The sequence below is a fragment of the Phyllobates terribilis genome, unplaced genomic scaffold, assembly GCF_046119375.1.
Source record: "Phyllobates terribilis strain yellow unplaced genomic scaffold, ASM4611937v1 Scaffold_4__5_contigs__length_816908805, whole genome shotgun sequence".
NCBI lineage: Eukaryota > Metazoa > Chordata > Amphibia > Anura > Dendrobatidae > Phyllobates > Phyllobates terribilis.
The window spans coordinates 57,412,009-57,431,005 of NW_027362764.1; the positions used below are offsets into that span (position 1 = coordinate 57,412,009).

Here is an 18,997-nt window from a genome sequence, read left to right on the forward strand (position 1 = left end):
GACTAGTCTAAATGGTGTTGAGCAAACTTTAAACATGCTTGAACATGCTTTTTGTTCAGCAGTGGAGTCTTGCGTGGCGAGCGTGCATACAGGCCATGTAGGTTGAGTCCATTACTTATAGTTTCCTTTAAAACAATTGTACCTGCTGATTTGAGGTCTTTCTGTAGATCTCCACCTTGGCTCTTGGACAGCTCTTCTGATAATTCTTTTCACTCTGTCCGAAATCTTTTGGGGAGCACCTGCTCGTGGCCGGTTTATGGTGAAATGATGTTCTTTCCACTTCCAGATTATGGCCCCAACAGTGCTCACTGGAACCTTCAATAGTTTAGAAATTCTTCTGTAACCAATGCCATCAGTATGTTTTGCATTAATAAGGTTGTGAAGGTCTTGAGACAGCTCACTGGTTTTACCCATCATGAGATGTTTCTTGTGTGGCACCTTGGTAATGAGACACCTTTTTATAGGCCATCAGTTGAACCAGCTGATATTTTTCACTAGGTGGCAGGATTGCTTTCTAATTACTGATAGATTTCAGCTGGTGACAGGACTTTCCATGGCTTTTTGCATCACTCTTTCGTCATGTGTTCAATACTTTTTCCCTGTATCATTTCTCATTACACAATTTATGGACACCTATGGTTTGATTTCTTTGCCTTTGTGGATTGGATGGATTGTTACCGACATCTGGTGAGAATTTCATGTCAACAGCACCTTTAGAAATATATTTATTTAGAAATTTGGTGACGTGTTCAATACTTACTTTCACCTGCTGTATTAGGGAGTTGTACTACATGTAGTTTCCTGGCTTCTGTTACTAGCCTGTAAGGGATTGGAACATGGAAGCCTTGAGTCATTATTTGTGTTTTTCTTTTTTGTCTTGTGGTATTCACTGATCTTTACTGCGCCAAATTCATCAAAATGGCTCACGTGGTTCATGAATTTGGCATAGAGTAAAAAAACGGGCTTCTTTCCTGTCGCTCCTGTTCACCATTGCTTCTGCTTCCACACGGGACAGACGGATATCCTTGAGGTTTCATTGACTTGGGGTTTTACTGTGATCTCACACTGTGGCCGATCACAGAAGGAACCATGATGACCAGACGGTCAAGATTTCTTTATCGCTTCAGTGGGGGACACAGGACCATGGGGTGTATGCTGCTGTCGCTAGGAGGTTGACACTAGGCAAAAAAAAGGAAAATAGCTCCTCCTCCGCAGTATACACCCGCCTTCAGGCACCAAGCTCACCAGTTTAAGCTTAGTGTCTGTAGGAGGTAGACCTGGCTCCTAACAGATCCAACCCTGTTGTGTTTTATTAATCCTTGTTATTTTTCAGATACAGCTCTTCAGGGTTAACAGGGAACACTGCGTCCCGTTATCCCCGTTCTCAAGCGACCGAGAGCAGTGTGGCATCCCCCACATCGCCCACTCTCAGACCCGCTGGGCAGGACCTGTCACCTCACGGTGTCTCAGGGTGATTCTCGGTGGCCAGTCCTTGCCTATTCCCCACCCCAGCCTCCTCCTCGGAGCGTCCTGGAAGGGAGACGGTGGTCCCTGTGGGTGACCTTCCCCCAGATTCTGGGGTCGACACAGTCTCCTGCACTGTCCAGTACCGGTCAGTGCGGGAAGGAGGAAGAGCCAGGATCCCCCCTATCACGGAGGACCTCCTGTGACCATCCTCAGAAGGGGAGAGGAAGAAGAGGCATCGGGACCTCAAACAAAGGTACAATCCCTCCCACTCCCCCTCCCCCCCCAAGCCCCTCAGAACATTGGATATGGACACAGCGCTGTCTGCCAGCGGGTCCTGTAAATCCCATGGATGATATATGGGGGCGTCGCATCGCATGCCCTCCACCGACGCTTACTTACAGCAGCGCTTCCCTGGCCACGCCCCCTCCCCTCGCATCTTCATGGCGTCTCCCACAGCATGGCATCTCGGCCGATCCCCACAGCCCCCCCCCCTTCTCCTTTATGCGTGGCAAATCTGCCCGTGCTTTCTCCGTCGGGGGGCGTTCCTCTTACCGGTGAGTATACCCCCCCTCTGACAATCAGCCAATCAGGGCCGAGGAGCAATGGGACGCTTCCTCCACGCCCACAGTTCTCCCGGGGACCTATCAGCGGCTGGGTTCTTAAGCCCGCCCCCATTTCTTCCGCCTATCAGAGCCTCGGCTTCCATAAGTCACTCAGGACAGCACGCTCTGCTCCTGCCCCTCCCCTCTACGCTGTTTTCTGTTCCTGGCTCCGGCAGCACCTCTCTGCCTGGCTGCTTCAGCACCTCACCTCCTACAGCGGCTCGCTTCAGCCACAGCTTCGGAGTTTCTGACGGGGGATACGGGACCGTGGATATTCCAGACCGGGTAGGTCCTGCCCTGGCACAGACACACTCCCTTTCCTGCTCACAGGCTCCCTCCTCTGCAGTATTCCTGGTTAGGCACATACAGTATATGCTCAAACCCAGGGAGCTTTCTGTCCGTTCCGCTCACACAGTTACATACTACGCCTGTGCTCTTTGCAGTACAAAGTGGCCCGCGGGTCTGACAACGGCTTTCTGCTCAACCAACAAGCCTCCCACCATGTTGGCACCCCAAGATCCCCCTGCTGCCCAGGACGAGGTAATTCTCCCTCCTCCGGAATGGGCTGTTGCTATGTCCCAGTCTGTCTCTGACCTCACCAAGGTATCTCAATCTCTGGTGCAGGTCCTAGAACGCTTGCCCATGCTATCCACGGCCACCAGTGCTCCGAACGTTCCCACGGACAATTCGCAGGAACCCCTGCCCCCTCCTCCTAAGGGCAGACCGAGGGCACGTTCTCAGAAACGGACTCACACAAGTTCATCTTCCAGCTCTCCAGACTCCAAAATGCTCCCTGCATCTCACACCTCTTCCCCAGACATAGCCCCTGGATCTGACACGGCATCAGATTCTGACTCTGGATCCGACGCGGACCAATATTCTAAGATCCAGGACATGGTTGACAGCCTTATATCGGCCGTCAATCAGACCCTGCATGTTAAAGAGGACGAAAGCCCTTGTCAGGACTACTCCGTTTCCTTCAAGAGAATTAAGCGCCCGGCACGCACCTTTTCTAACCATACAGAATTTGACGGTGTCTTTCAGAAACAGTGGGAGCATCCAGAAAAGCGCTTCACTGGAAAGAAACAGTTAGACATGCTATACTCGTCTAACCACGACCTTGTCAGCAAATGGACGGAGTCTCCATCTGTGGATCCTCCTGTCTCTCGGCCAAGACGGTGCTGTCTCTTCCAGATGGTTCCTCCCTCAAGGACACTACGGACAGACAGGTTGAGGCCTTGGCTAAGTCAGCCTTCGAGGCAGCTGGCACCTCCCTGTGTCCTTCTTTCGCCTCAACCTGGGTATCAAAAGCAGTCTCCGCATGGGCCAAACAGCTTCGGCAGTTCATCCTAACGGGGGCTTCCCCGGACGATCTGGCTGACCTAGTGGATCAGATCGCCCACGCAGGGAAATATCTGCTCACGGCGTCCCTTGACGCCGCTGCCTGTTTAGCCCCCGTCACTAGCAATATCATTGCTATACGTAGAATTCTTTGGCTGAAGGCTTGGAACGCCGACCCGGCCTCCAAAAAATCACTAACAAATCTCCCTTTTCAGGGCTCCAGGCTGTTTGGGTCTAAGTTAGACCTGATCATTTCTGATGCCACTTGGGGCAAGAGCACCTCCCTTCCCCAACCGAGACCTAAACGCCCCTTCCCTAGGAGACGTTCCCTTTAGTTCCGGTCCTTTTGTCGGTTCGCTCAACCGGGCCCCTCCTCTCAACAGCACTGTACCCCAGCACAGCAAGAGAGACGTAAGCCTACCCTTAGGCCCACTCCCAACTGGCGCGCAAAGGGTCGCTCTTCCAAGCCCTCTGGATCCCGATCACGATCCAACAGATTTTCCTCAGCATGACGGGTCACTCCCACCTGGGACTTCTCCCAGGGTGGGCGGCCGTCTACTTCTGTTCCGAGACTCTTGGGTCTCGGCAATAGAAGATGCCTGGGTCAAGGAGACTGTGACCTCCGGCTACAAGATCGAATTCAGCGCCATGCCAGGAACTCAATTTCTCAGGTCCCGCCACCCACATCCATTTCTGCTTCCCGGTTTCCTTCAGGCCATTGCCTCCCTTCTGCACTCAGGAGTCATAGTTCCAGTGCCCCTTCAGGAAAGGTTTTCCGTTTTTTACTCCAATCTTTTCATTGTTCCCAAAAAGGATGGCTCACTACGTCCGATCCTGGACCTCAAACAACTAAACTGACAGGTACGCATCTGGCACTTCAGAATGGAGTCCCTCAGGTCGGTAATCGCCTCGATGGAAGCCGAGGAGTATCTATGTTCAGTGGACATTCAGGATGCGTATCTTCATATTCCAATCTGCGCAGCACATCAGAAGTTCCTTCGATTTGCCTTCCAGAACACACATTACCAGTTCACTTCCCTCCCCTTCGGGCTTGCCTCCGCCCCGAGGGTTTTCACAAAGGTAATGGCGCCTGTCATGGCCATTCTATGAGCCAGGGGGATTGTAATTATCCCTTACCTCGACGGCCTATTGATTAAGGGTACCACGTTCAGGGACTGTCTCCATAGTCTCCAGATCACCTTGAACACGCTCTCTCAGGCTGGTTGATCAACACAGACAAATCCTCCCTGGTCCCATCTCAATGCGTAACCTTTCTAGGGATGCAGTTCGACACGACCCATGCCTGGGTCCTTGTCTCGAGGGAAAAGATAACCTCTCTCCATCGGGGGATCCACCTTCTCTCCGACCCAAGTCCACACTCTCTTCGCCTATGCATGATGAGTGTCCTGGAAAAATGGTGGCAGCTATGGAAACAGTACAGTTTGCCCAGTTCCATACCCGGCCTCTTCAACTGGCCCTTCTGTCGGCTTGGGACAAGAGCCCGTCGTCTCTAGATCGACGCATCAGGTTACCTCTTCAAGTGAGAAGGTCTCTAACCTTGTGGACCCGCCACTCTTCCTTCAGACCTGGGAGGTCATTCCTACCGCTTCGCTGGCAGGTGGTCACGACCAATGCCAGCCTCATCGGTTGGGGGGCAGTCTTCCTTCACCACACGGTGCAGGGCCGGTGGAGTCCCCACGAAGTCTCCCTACTGATCAACATCTTGGAGATAAGGGCAATTTACCTGCCGTTGCGTCACTGGCAGGACATTCTTGCAGGGTTCCCAGTCCGCGTACAATCGGACAATGCCACGGCTGTGGCGTACATAAACCATCAGGGAGGAACGCGCAGCAAGTCCGTCTTGAAAGAGGTGGCAAGAGTGCTAGTTTGGGCCGAGAACACAGTTCCGGCCATCTCGGCAGTCCAAACATCCTTTGTAGCCCGGGCCCGCGATCCCCTTGCGATCGCTCAAGACGCTCTAGTCATATCATGGCCTCAGTTCCAGCTGCCCTATCTTTTTTTCCCCTCTACCATTGATCCCTCGAGTCGTCAAAAAGATCAAGACAGAAGGAGTACCGGTAATTCTGGTAGCCCCGGATTGGCCCAGACGCGTCTGGTACGCAGATCTAGTAAACCTGCTCGTCGACTCCCCCTGGAGACTACCGGACCATCCGGACTTCCTCTCTCAGGGGCCTATTCTTCATCATAGTTCTTGTTCTCTGAATTTAATGGCATGGCTGTTGAGGCCGCAGTGTTGAGGAAGGTGGGTTTTGCGGACAAAATCATCCAGACCTTAATTAGTGCCAAAAAACCCGCAACCTCGCGCATATACCACAGAACGTGGAGAGACTTTTTTCGTCACTGCGAGAAAGATCAGCTAGCTCCCATGTCCTTTTCGTTACCGGTCATTTTGGCCTTTCTTCAGTCTGGCCTGGAAGTGGGACTCTCTCTAAACACTCTCAAAGGCCAACTTTCGGCCTTGTCCATTCTATTCCAAAGTAACTTGGCTTCCCGTCCTCAGGTCAAGACGTTTCTACAAGGGGTGGCTCACCTGGCGCCGCCTTATCGCCCCCCGGTGGATCCATGGGACCTTAATATGGTCCTAAGTGTCCTCCAACAGCCCCCGTTTGAACCCATTCAGGACATCTCAGCCTCTCTTCTCTCCTGGAAGGAGGCCTTTCTGGTGGCTGTTACCTCTATTAGGAGGGTTGCAGAGCTCGCAGCCCTCTCATGTCGGTCGCCCTTTCTGGTCTTCCATCAAGACAAGGTAGTGCTCAGGCCGGTGCCTTCTTTTTTGCCGAAGGTAGTCTCCTCTTTCCACATCAATTAGGACATTGTTTTGCCTTCCTTCTGCCCGGCCTCCGTGCACTCATGGGAGAAATGACTGCACAAACTGGATCTGGTCAGAGCTTTACGTGTGTACCTTTCTAGAACGGCCTCCCTTCGGCGTTTGGGCACCCTGTTTGTCATCCCTAAAGGGCGTCGCAAAGGTTCTTGCTGCTTCCAAGTCAACCATCGCCCGTTGGATACGTTCGACCATTTTGGAGGCATATGCATCTCGGACAAACCTCCTCCGGGGGGCTCACTCCACCCGGGCGGTGGGGGCCTCTTGGGCTGTTCGCCATCAGGCTTCGGCTTCTCAGATCTGTAAGGCCGCAAACTGGTCTTCACTCCACACCTTTTCAAGGTTTTACAAGGTCCACACTTATTCCTCGGCTGATGCCAGTCTTGGACGGAAGGTTCTGCAGGCGGCGGTTGCCTGCAGTCAGACCTAGTCTGTGGCTATCTTTTGTTCTTCCACCCTAGGGACTGCTTTTGGACGTCCCATAGTCCTGTGTCCCCCAATGAAGCGATAAAGAAAGAGGGATTTTTGGTACTCACGGTAAAATCTCTTTCTTGGGAGCCTTCATTGGGGGACACAGCACCCTCCCTGATTTTGGGCATATGTCCAGTTGGCCCTGTTGGGCATTTAATTTTGTTTTCACGATTGTGCCCCGATGGGCATTGCATAGTTAATTATTTTATGTTCCTCCTACTGCTTTAGCCACTAACTGGTGAGCTTGATGCCTTTAGGCGCGTGTATACTGCAGTGGAGGAGATATTTCTTTTTTTTTGCCTAGTGTCAACCTCCTAGCGACAACAGTATACACCCATGGTCCTTCTGTCCCCCAATGAAGGCTCCAAGAAAGATTTTACGGTGAGTACCAAAAATCCCTCTTTTCCTACCAAATACTTCCAACATCCTAGCATTGAAATCCCCCTTTATACACAGTATTACTCTGTCCTTTAACACTGCAATGAAGCGGACAGCAGCCGTTCCCTTCCCGAATTAACCGTTCAATTGTTAAAATGATGAAATTTATTTCAGTACTTTTGACAAAATACCCAGAAAATTCAAAACTTCTACCATTACAAAAATAGGATCTCTACATATGATATGTTCAATCTGCGATGCCGGTAACAGCAAATGTCCTCAGACGTGACAGTCGTTTCCGCCTCCCGTTCCGTAATACATAAAAAGTTCCTCTCACCCCCGCCCTGTGATAAATACATATAAGTTAATCATTTAAATTAGAAATCCACATAATGTACAAGTCATCGAACAACTGATTACAAAAAAAAAAAAAATACACAAAAAAAAAAAAAGCGGATATACAGAGATTCACACTGCCGGCTCTGGCGTCCGATTGTTCTATGGGCGGATGTTGGTCCCACGAGAAGCACGATGCGGGGGAAACGGAAGCAGCGCACTGGTACAAAAGGCAATTCAAGTATTGCAAAAAAAAGGGCATTATCTTCTTATACTGTAGTGTGTTGTGTTGTTTGTACTCGGCCCTGCGGAGGGGAGAAGGCAGTGTTAGGAAATGCAGAATATTGACTGACGTAATAATATTGATGCAGAATATTTACTGCCATAATATTACAGTACTACCAGTACTGCAGAATATTTACTGCCATAATAATATTACAGTACTACCAGTACTGGTACTATCAATTATAATTGAGAGTACTGGTGCTGGTAGTACTGTAATAATCCTATAATCCAGGACCCTTGTCAGACATTATTGAACACTGGATGTAGGTTACCTCGGTATTGACGCCCCCATCTCCCAGCCCCACTAATATTAATGTCAGACGACAAAAGTATTACTTAAAGTAAATTACAAATGAAATGTGTAATTTATCCATCGCTGACTAGGAGGCATTTTCCTAATATTCTGGCATGGGGCTAAAAACGCTCCTCCAAAAGGAAAGAAAACTTTTATATATCGGAGGTAGATCCCTTATAAACCAATGTCCGACCCTTTACCTTGCAAAATAGGTAAGAATATTAACTGTGCCAGACGTATGAGAATTTTACCAAGATCTGTATTTCTAGACGATCTCAGCAAATTCCTCTCCTGCCCGGGAGAGAGGAGTAGAGCCACCACTCGTGTGTCTCTCTATACCGTACCTGACGGCATACTTCCTAGTCGTTTCTGTAAGGCCTCGAGCCGCGCTATATAATCTGTGAGCGCTCGGTCAGGGTCGTAGTTCTGGAGATGGGAGCAGGGACTCAGATCAGAAGACGCGTACCTGAGAAATAAGGGGTGAAGAAATGTCACATCGACTGAGAAAATCCAAAATGATGGAGCGCATGCACACAGGGCCGTATACACACAAGGAGACTTGCACAAAACCACAACTCTCACTTGTCATATTGACAGCGCTGCAGCCAATCAGTGAGCTCAGCCACTCAAAGCCACCAAGCTCTGTTATTGTCTGCAGAGCTGTCGACGTGACGTCTGCACTGAATGTAAGGTTGGTTACCAACAGTGTTATACATGTGCAACGTGACATTGAGCGTTGTGAAATGCGTGTGCCATCTCCTACAGCTCTGGGATAAGGCGCTGACTGCCACTTATCTCTCCGGATATAAATTATCCACCGCAGGCCGCCACCGTACACTTTTATCGCTGTAAATGCAGCAGTAGTTAAAGGATGGCCACAATACCTGTGCTGGGAATTCACAGTGGACTGTGGGGAATCAAAGCCAGATCGGGAGCGACAGGACGAAAGCCTCTGGTCCCCGTACATGTCCATACTGCCGGCCGGATGATACGGGGAATCCGTCCTCACCTCATTCCCTGCGTGGGATGTAATCGTCAATGTTACTGGCAATTTATAAAAAGACAAAGTGATATAATGCGAAAACGCAATGTACCACTATAAACACCAGACCGCCCAAATGTTCTGTTACTATCGTATGTGAATTACCAAACATGGCTGTATATAGAGGCGCAGGCTCCTCGCCAGGAGGAGGATTATGTTACCCAGTACAAGTGAATTGATCTCTTTCTACTGCATGTTTTATAGGGTCCCTTTCTACCACATAAAGGGAAGGAGATGGGATCTGACCTGAGCCCTCCTTCCCCACTGACCTCTTTTATGCTAGTACCACATAAAGGGAAAGCGATGGGATCTGACCTGAGCCCTCCTTCCGCACTGACCTTTCTTATGCTACTACCACATAAAGGGAAAGCGATGGGATCTGACCTGAGCTCTCCTTCCCCACTGACCTCTTTTATGCTAGTACCACATAAAGGGAAAGCGATGGGATCTGACCTGAGCCCTCCTTCCGCACTGACCTTTCTTATGCTACTACCACATAAAGGGAAAGTGATGGGATCTGACCTGAGCCCTCCTTCCCCACTGACCTCTTTTATGCTAGTACCACATAAAGGGAAAGCGATGGGATCTGACCTGAGCTCTCCTTCCCCACTGACCTCTTTTATGCTAGTACCACATAAAGGGAAAGCGATGGGATCTGACCTGAGCCCTCCTTCCGCACTGACCTTTCTTATGCTACTACCACATAAAGGGAAAGCGATGGGATCTGACCTGAGCCCTCCTTCCCCACTGACCTCTTTTTATGCTACTACCACATAAAGGGAAAGCGATGGGATCTGACCTGAGCCCTCCTTCCCCACTGACCTCTTTTTATGCTACTACCACATAAAGGGAAAGCGATGGGATCTGACCTGAGCCCTCCTTCCCCAATGACCTCTTTTATGCTACTACCACATAAAGGAAAAGCGATGGGATCTGACCTGAGCCCTCCTTCCCCACTGACCTCTTATGCTACTACCACATAAAGGGAAGGCGATAGCCGACCTGAGCCCTCCTTCCCCACAGACCTCTTTTATGCTACTACCACATGTAGGGAATGCGATAGGATCTGACCTGAGCCCTCCTTCCCCACTGACCATTTTTATACTAGTACCACATAAAGGGAAGGCGATGGGATCTGACCTGAGCCCTCCTTCCCCACTGACCTCTTTTATGCTACTACCACATAAAGGGAAAGTGATGGGATCTGACCTGAGCCCTCCTTCCCCACTGACTTCTTATGCTACTACCACATAAAGGGAAGGCGAAAGGATCTGACCTGAGCCCCCCTTCCCCACTGACCTCTTTTATGCTACTACCACATAAAGGGAAAGTGATGGGATCTGACCTGAGCCCTCCTTCCCCACTGACCTCTTTTATGCTACTACCACATAAAGGGAAGGCGATAGCTGACCTGAGCCCTCCTTCCCCACTGACCTCTTATGCTACTACCACATAAAGGGAAAGTGATGGGATCTGACCTGAGCCCTCCTTCCCCACTGACCTCTTTTATGCTACTACCACATAAAGGGAAGGCGATAGCTGACCTGAGCCCTCCTTCCCCACTGACCTCTTATGCTACTACCACATAAAGGGAAAGTGATGGGATCTGACCTGAGCCCTCCTTCCCCACTGACCTCTTTTATGCTACTACCACATAAAGGGAAGGCGATAGCTGACCTGAGCCCTCCTTCCCCACTGACCTCTTATGCTACTACCACATAAAGGGAAAGTGATGGGATCTGACCTGAGCCCTCCTTCCTCATTGACCTCTTTTATGCTACTTTTCCCTCCCGTGCAGCTATATTTTGCAGAGCTACCAGACCTAGTCTTACCTAGGATTTGGCCAAATCCATTGCGGTTTGCGGTTCCTGCAGCAGGACTTATCGCTCGCTGCCAGCGTCTCACAAGAAACTTCATCCTGAATGAGGGATATTAACATAAGAAATAAGTAGCAGAGTTCTGGAAGTACAAATAGGAGTTTCCTTGCCAATGTTATCATGCAGCTCAATGCATTACCTGGATATCGCTATTGCTACACGAGCAGCAGAACGGAAGCGAGTAAAGGCCCTGGAGTGCTTAGTAATGACCTCCAGGTCAGTGTAGGACGGCTGCCCACCCATCCTGGCGATCAGCACCAGCGTGGCCTCCTCACACTCCTGGAACCCTCCCAGCAGAAGGAGGAGATACTTCTTCTGGTACACCAAGGCTTTCCTAAAGCTCTCCGACCGCAGGTACTTTCCATACACTCTCTGCAAGAAGGATATGGAGCTGGTATGAGCTAAGCGATACCCATATTGTACGCACATACCCCGTATGTATAATGATCTGTAATGGTGAGGGGTCTCTGGATCTATGCCCTCTTCTCCAGAAGGAAGAAAACAGTCTACGAAGTGCCACTTATACACTCTACGGATGGCACTAAAACCCTGGCTACAATGAAATTAGCACTTCAGAATCATGTTAATGTGGGAGGAGGGAAGGATTATAGGCTTTGTAAGAGATGCCTCCCATCATTTCCAACTTCTTAAATACCACTCACATTTCTCAGTGGCATTTAAGAGGTTTAAGGGACTCTGTTAGCACAGAGGCGTTCGGTGCACCGTTGGTGTGGCCAAACAGTTCAGTGCACCTTCCAACTTGTTTTCCATCTTTCTCCGCCCTTTTCTGGCTCCATAAAGTCAGCGCTGTCAATCAAAGTATACGGGGACAAAGATAGAGGGAAAACAAGTAGGTGGGAAGGTGCACTGAACTGTTTGGTCATACCAAGGGTGCACCAAGCGTCTGTGCTTGGTTTGAACAGTCATTCTGTGTTGATAGAGTCCCTTTAAACTGCTGCGATCAGAGCTAGCTCCGACTGCAGCAGATTCAGGTTCTGGCTGTATGGAGCGGGCTCGTGTATGGTGGAGGCTGCCAAATGAAACATGGACAGAGTGGGTACTTAAGTGCTGGCACCAGCCGTGGATGGTGCTAGGAAGACAGTTTCATGGAAAGGAGGATTTTAGCACTGTTTTTCACCTTTCAGTCCCCTGCACCCTCACACAGATTGGCCTCAGTTTGCCACATCTACCTTCAGAGCAGCATTGTCCGTGTCGCGCCCGATGTCTCTCTGCATGGTTTCATTTCTCAACTCAGCCTTCACTTTGGAAAGTTCGGCCTCCATCTGTTTTAGAGACTTGTGCAGGTTCAGTTTCTCTTTATTCCAGGCCTCTTTTTCTTCTGTAAACGAATCGACGTTCATGCTCTGATCCCAGCCGGCCGGATAGGGCTGTGGGAGAGAAAGTGGAGCCGTCAACCATCGCTTCCAAAACTTACATCGTGTGAGCGTTTCTACAGTATGGACGTCATTCACGCAAAACATATTCTCACGCAAAACATATTCTCACACAAATGGATTTTTTTCGGGACTTTTAGGAAGCTACAAAAATAGTTTCCTTAAAATAAAGCCAAGGATATCAACTCTTATTATGATTAAAAAAAGATGAGCAGCTTTCCTGAAAGCAGAAATTCAGGTCAGAGGTAAATGATAGCAACGTCAGTAATCTAGAGTAGGAAAAATGGAAAAAAACAAAAACAAAACAAGATCCCTGGTGGCCAAGAGGGTAGAGAAGGAGTTGTTTAAAAAACAAAACACCCACATTTCTAATGCTATAGGTTAAAATAAGTTGTCAAAGTGAACATTGCTGGTGTCCTAGCTTAACGAAAGGGTTATTGCCGGCTTTTTTGGTGGTCTAGGGTAATGGAGGAGTTGACTATTGTTTCACTGGTGGTCTAGGGATAATGAAGAAATGTATTCTTTTTGCTAATGGTGGTCTAAATTAATTAAGATGTTAATACCTGGTATCTTGAGGTTTAGTTCTCTAGGTTCTGGTTGCTCTGACAGGAAGCTGATGTGGTGATGATGCCTGTGAGGCTGTGCCCTTAATGATGGGGCAGAGTGAGCACGATCACAATGCCTGATCATTAAGGGGAGCTTGGGGACTTGTGGCTGCACCCCTCGCCTGACCCCAGATTTAGCAAAGTCATAGTATGAACATTAACTAGCATTATAGAGATTAGCAGGATGGTCTGGCTTATAGGGCAATGTATCAGCAGGATGCGGGCTACCCTCTGCGACAGCCTGTATTCTGCCTACAAACAGTAATACTTCTTTCCTAACACTTACATGGTCTCCTGAGCCGTCTCGTGCCCTGTGATGGGCGATCTCTCCCTCCAGTCTGAGCAAGGCGTTCTGCAGGTCGTTCTTCTCGTTGGTTAATCTGCTCACATAGCCGGTCAGCTCCGCGTTCTGCGTCAGCAGCTTCTCAGTCAGGGAGTTACCTGACATGCCTGGCGGTAACACTAAATTCTGGACAGAAAAGACGCAAATCACTATGTAGTGAAATATCAGGATAATGAAAATATACAAAATAAAATATTTAAAATCTGTAGTCTCTTTTCAAAACTTCTGTTTGCCGTCAGCCTTGCTTCCATTTGGACAGGTCAAGCCTTGCAAAGTGACAAGAGGTCATAAAAAATATTCATAGGACCCTGGTTCAGGACCACGTTGGTAGTCTGTGACCACCAAAGCAGAGCTCTGCGAACGCCTCCTACCCTCAGCACCTCTTCTGATCAGTAAGCTCTTGTGGCGTCATGTCTGGGTTGTAATGAAATTACGTCGTGGAGCCTCGTGATCGGAGGAGGCGCAGGGGATTATGGCAGCTGGCACTGTGCTAGGCTGAATCAGCTGAAAAGAAAATTAAGTAATTTCCTATATGTCTTAATGCAGCTACTATAAATGTATTTATCATCTCACCTGTCCCTGGAGTGACAATATGGACACTTGCTCCAGCTGAGACATCACCTCTTTGATTGCATTTTGTGACCAAGCAAAGTCGTTATCATCCGAAGCGTCAAATGTCGCCCTTCAATAGAAAAAACTAATTTAGATATGTGACCACAATTACATACAATACACTATGTGGACTGTAATAAGAACCTAATGCTGCCATATTAATAATAGGAACATAGTAAAGTGGTACATCTAATGCGTGACTGGTCATCGGAGGATCTGCTACAAAAACATAAGGTAGGTCCAGAACTTACACCCCCATGAATGCTTTGATCTTCACAGCCTTGCACTTGTCATCATCAATAAAAAATATAATATTTAAGTGTTACTCCAATTTAATAAAAAAAAAAAATCAGGTAAAATGTATATAAGTACAGAATATTTTATTGAAATACACAACTACACAATACAAATAAAATGTCAAAGTTAATAGTAAAAACAATGAACAATGAAAGCAAGGGGAGGTTGATAGAGACACAAAATAATGAACATTAAGATCACAATACCAAGGGTAGCCACCAGATGGCAGAATACTACCAAGGAATAATGATAACCGGTATGTGTAGGCACATACATACACACATTATATATACAGTACAGACCAAAAGTTTGGACACACCTTCTCATTTAAAGATTTTTCTGTATTTTCATGACTATGAAAATTGTACATTCACACTGAAGGCATCAAAACTATGAATTAACACATGTGGAATTATATACTTAACAAAAAAGTGTGAAACAACTGAAAATATGTCTTATATTCTAGGTTCTTCAAAGTAGCCACCTTTTGCTTTGATGACTGCTTTGCACACTCTTGGCATTCTCTTGATGAGCTTCAAGAGGTAGTCACCGGAAATGGTCTTCCAACAATCTTGAAGGAGTTCCCAGAGATGCTTTGCACTTGTTGGCCCTTTTGCCTTGGGTTCAGGTCTGGTGACTGTGGAGGCCAGGTCATCTGGCGTAGCACCCCATCACTCTCCATCTTGGTCAAATAGCCCGTACACAGCCTGGAGGTGTGTTTGGGGTCATTGTCCTGTTGAAAAATAAATGATGGTCCAACTAAACGCAAACCGGATGGAATAGCATGCCGCTGCAAGATGCTGTGGTAGCCATGCTGGTTCAGTATGCCTTCAATTTTGAATAAATCCCCAACAGTGTCACCAGCAAAGCACCCCCACACCATCACACCTCCTCCTCCATGCTTCACGGTGGGAACCAGGCATGTAGAGTCCATCCGTTCACCTTTTCTGCGTCGCACAAAGACACGGTGGTTGAAACCAAAGATCTCAAATTTGGACTCATCAGACCAAAGCACAGGTTTCCACTGGTCTAATGTCCATTCCTTGTGTTCTTTAGCCCAAACAAGTCTCTTCTGCTTGTTGCCTGTCCTTAGCAGAACTTAGAACTCTGTGTGGCATTGACCTGGTCTCTAATCTGAGCTGCTGTTAACCTGCGATTTCTGAGGATGGTGACTCGGATAAACTTATCCTCAGAAGCAGAGGTGACTCTTGGTCTTCCTTTCCTGGGGCGGTCCTCATGTGAGCCAGTTTCTTTGTAGCGCTTGATGGTTTTTGCAACTGCACTTGGGGACACTTTCAAAGTTTGCCCAATTTTTCGGACTGACTGACCTTCATTTCTTAAAGTAATGATGGCCACTCGTTTTTCTTTACTTAGCTGCTTTTTTTCTTGCCATAATACAAATTCTAACAGTCTATTCAGTAGGACTATCAGCTGTGTATCCACCAGACTTCTACACAACACAACTGATGGTCCCAACCCCATTTATAAGGCAAGAAATCCCACTTATTAAACCTGACAGGGCACACCTGTGAAGTGAAGACCATTTCCGGTGACTACCTCTTGAAGCTCATCAAGAGAATGCCAAGAGGGTGCAAAGCAGTCATCAAAGCAAAAGGTGGCTACTTTGAAGAACCTAGAATATAAGACATATTTTCAGTTGTTTCACACTTTTTTGTTAAGTATATAATTCCACATGTGTTAATTCATAGTTTTGATGCCTTCAGTGTGAATGTACAATTTTCATAGTCATGAAAATACAGAAAAATCTTTAAATGAGAAGGTGTGTCCAAAGTTTTGGTCTGTACTGTATATATATATATAGATACACGTGTATCTATATATATATATATATATATATATATATATATATATATATATATATATATATATATATATATATATATATGGATACACACATATACACACATATATACACAAAGTTAATTACAGTGCAATTCTGCAAGTTACATATATAAAGATGTGGTGCAATGTAATGCACAAAAAGTAAAATCAATACTGAAAAAAATATAAATACATTATAATCGGACATACTTCAAAAAATAATAATAGACCGTGTTACCACATCAGCCTCCACCTCAGACCCCAATGTGCGTTTTGACCCTACTTATATATATCCACAAAGTTAATTACAATGCAATTCTGCAAGTTAGATGTGGTGACACAGTCTATTATTTTTTGGGGTATGTCTGATTATAATGTACTTATATTTTTTCACTGCTGCTTTTACTTTTTGTGTATTACACTGCACCAAATCTTTATAAATCTAACTTGCAGAATTGCACTATAATTAACTTTGTAGATATATATATATACCTGTACATACCGGTTATCATTTCTTGCTAGTAGTATTCTGCCAATTGGTGGCTACCCTTGGAATTGTAATCTTATTTTCATTATTTTGTGTCTCTCATTGGCCTCTCCTGCTCCTCCTTCATTGTTTCTTAATTTTGCTATCAACTTTTAGATTTATATTGTGCAGTTGAGTATTTCAATAAAACATTTATTATGTATATATAGATTTGTCTGATTCTTTTAATTAAATTGGAGTAACACTTATATAATATTAGGCTTTTTCTGTGTGCTCTTATCTATATTGGAATTACTTTTTGGATTATAGGCTTATATCAATAGAATATAAACTGATGTATCTGTAAGAAGAATCATGATAGGTCGTAATCTGATTATGGTCCTGATTATGGTCCAGAAACTCAATACCCAATGGTTGTAAAGGGATAAGCTGGCAAAGGCCACTTCATGACTGGCGCAGGTCGTGCACTATCCAACCTTATGGCCCAATATGGCTGTCAAGTGAAAAAGAAACCCCGCAGGGGGCGATCTTGAGTGCCAGAAGTGCTAAATATGGGAATAAGACATTAAAATGTGAGATGAGCAGAAGAATATTTCCCATATCTATATCAAATGGATGGCCGGAGGTCTATGGTTGTCCCCTAAAAATGCAGTTTAATTGAAAGTCAGCACAGTTTACGGAGGGTAAAGCCCCCGTCTCACATAGCGAGATCGCTGCTGTGTCACGGTTTTGGTGGCGCAACAGCGACCTCACCAGCGATGTCGCTATGTGTGACACTTTGCAGCGATCAGGCCCCTGCTGTGAGGTCGCTGATCGCTGCAGAATGTCCTGGACCTTTTTTTGGTCGTTGCTCTCCCGCTGGTCAGTATACATCGCTGTGTGTGACCAGCAGGAGCAGCGATCAGGCTGGTAACTATGGTAAACATCGGGTTACTAGGGGCACACGCGCACTTAGTAACCCGCTGTTTATCATGGTTACGAGCCTGCTAAAGTGAGCGGTAACCTCCCGCTCACCGTAGCAGAGTGGTAACCATGATAAACAGCGGGCTACTAGGAGCGCGTGTGCCCCTAGTAACCCGCTGTTTATCATGGTTACCAGCCTGCTCCTGCTTCAGCAGGCTGGTAACCAGGAGCAGGACATCGTGGAAAGATTCTTTCCACGATGTCGCTGCTCCCCTGATCGTTGGTGAGCCTGCCTGTTTGACAGCTCACCAGCGACCACATAGCGACGCGGCAACTATCCCTGACAGGTCGTATCGTTGTCGGGATCGTTGCAGCGTCGCTAAGTGTGACGGGGCCTTTAGTCTTGTTTTTCTTTGTTCCACCACCCCAGGGGGTTTTCACTTCATGCCATTATTAGAGAACTGATGTCTACTGCACCCTCTTACCTTCGAGTGGCTTTGGCTGCCAGATGTCTCAGTTTCGAGGAGACCTGTTGGAGCTTCCGTCTGATGGTGTCCATGTTGAATTCAGCTCCGTCTGCACCGGGATCCCCGTTCATTGCACTCAGAGGGTCGGGGCACAAAAGATTTGGGACGCTTCCTGCTGGCTGGTGGAGTTCACTTCTTGCAGATACATTAATTGCATCCTGAAAAACAGATTAGGTAACCTGTCACTTTCTATAGGAGCCATGGACATCGGCTACCTAAATCTGTATCCAGAGAGCGCCCCCCGCAGGCAGAATTTTATCATAACAGATATGTAAATATATTATAACCCACATTGCACATAAATATTGGAGCATCTTCTCCACTATATTGAATAATATGTCCTTTATAGTTATATTAAAGTATCATAGCGACATTATTATTATTATTTTTTTTTTTACACACTCCTTACGCTGGCAACAAATATAAAAAGAGAGTGATTTTTTTTTTTTAAAAATTAGTGTTAGAATTCTGAAAAAAAAAAAAAAAGTTGCAAATTTTAGTGAATATCTGTGCTGTGCAAAAATGGACACCTTTTTTCAGTAAAAACTGGGCAGAGCTTGGTTATAGAAGTAGGACAAACCGACAAATTTACTAGAGATTTACGCCAGAAATTGACAAAGTTTTAGAAATTGTGGTGCAAAGATGCACCAAAGTCATTAAAAGGCAGGAGCACCTCTTTAAAAAATTGGCACATCTTACACCTTTCAAGACTGGCATATGAAATTGCAGCCTTAATAATTCCCCCTGCTAAATCTTCCATTTTTAAAATGCACAATGTTAGAGGAGTAAATACTAAAGATAAGCCATTAGATTTGTGTGGCCCTGGTCCGGTGTCCTGCGTGGTAGGCCGTCTTCACTTCTGCGGCTGGCATCCTCCGCCAGGCATCCTAGGTCTCTGGTCACTTACTAGCCCCCCACGTTATGATGTGAAGATGGCATATTGAGGATGCCGGGCACAGAAATGAAATATGGCTTCCAAGGAAAACCGGACAGGACGCTGGACCAAGGGCAGCACAAATCTCCAGTATATACCCCTCTAGTTATCACG

At 46.9% G+C, this 18,997-nt stretch overlaps 1 protein-coding gene across 8 annotated transcripts in view; it reads right to left on the minus strand.

The window, feature by feature from the left end:
• Positions 1-7,251: 7,251 nt before the first annotated feature.
• AKAP9 (A-kinase anchoring protein 9) overlaps positions 7,252-18,997 on the minus strand; it is a 200,529-nt gene continuing 188,783 nt past the window's right edge. For all 8 annotated transcript variants that reach the window (XM_073677388.1, XM_073677390.1, XM_073677392.1 and 5 more), the window contains 9 exons: positions 17,908-18,107; positions 13,855-13,963; positions 13,225-13,407; positions 12,130-12,327; positions 11,079-11,311; positions 10,895-10,980; positions 8,905-9,037; positions 8,365-8,486; positions 7,252-7,745 (listed from right to left, as the gene is read on the minus strand). In XM_073677388.1, the coding sequence (XP_073533489.1) occupies positions 7,702-7,745; positions 8,365-8,486; positions 8,905-9,037; positions 10,895-10,980; positions 11,079-11,311; positions 12,130-12,327; positions 13,225-13,407; positions 13,855-13,963; positions 17,908-18,107 (1,308 nt within the window). In that variant the 3' untranslated portion in view covers positions 7,252-7,701. The remainder of the gene's footprint in view (positions 7,746-8,364; positions 8,487-8,904; positions 9,038-10,894; positions 10,981-11,078; positions 11,312-12,129; positions 12,328-13,224; positions 13,408-13,854; positions 13,964-17,907; positions 18,108-18,997) is intronic.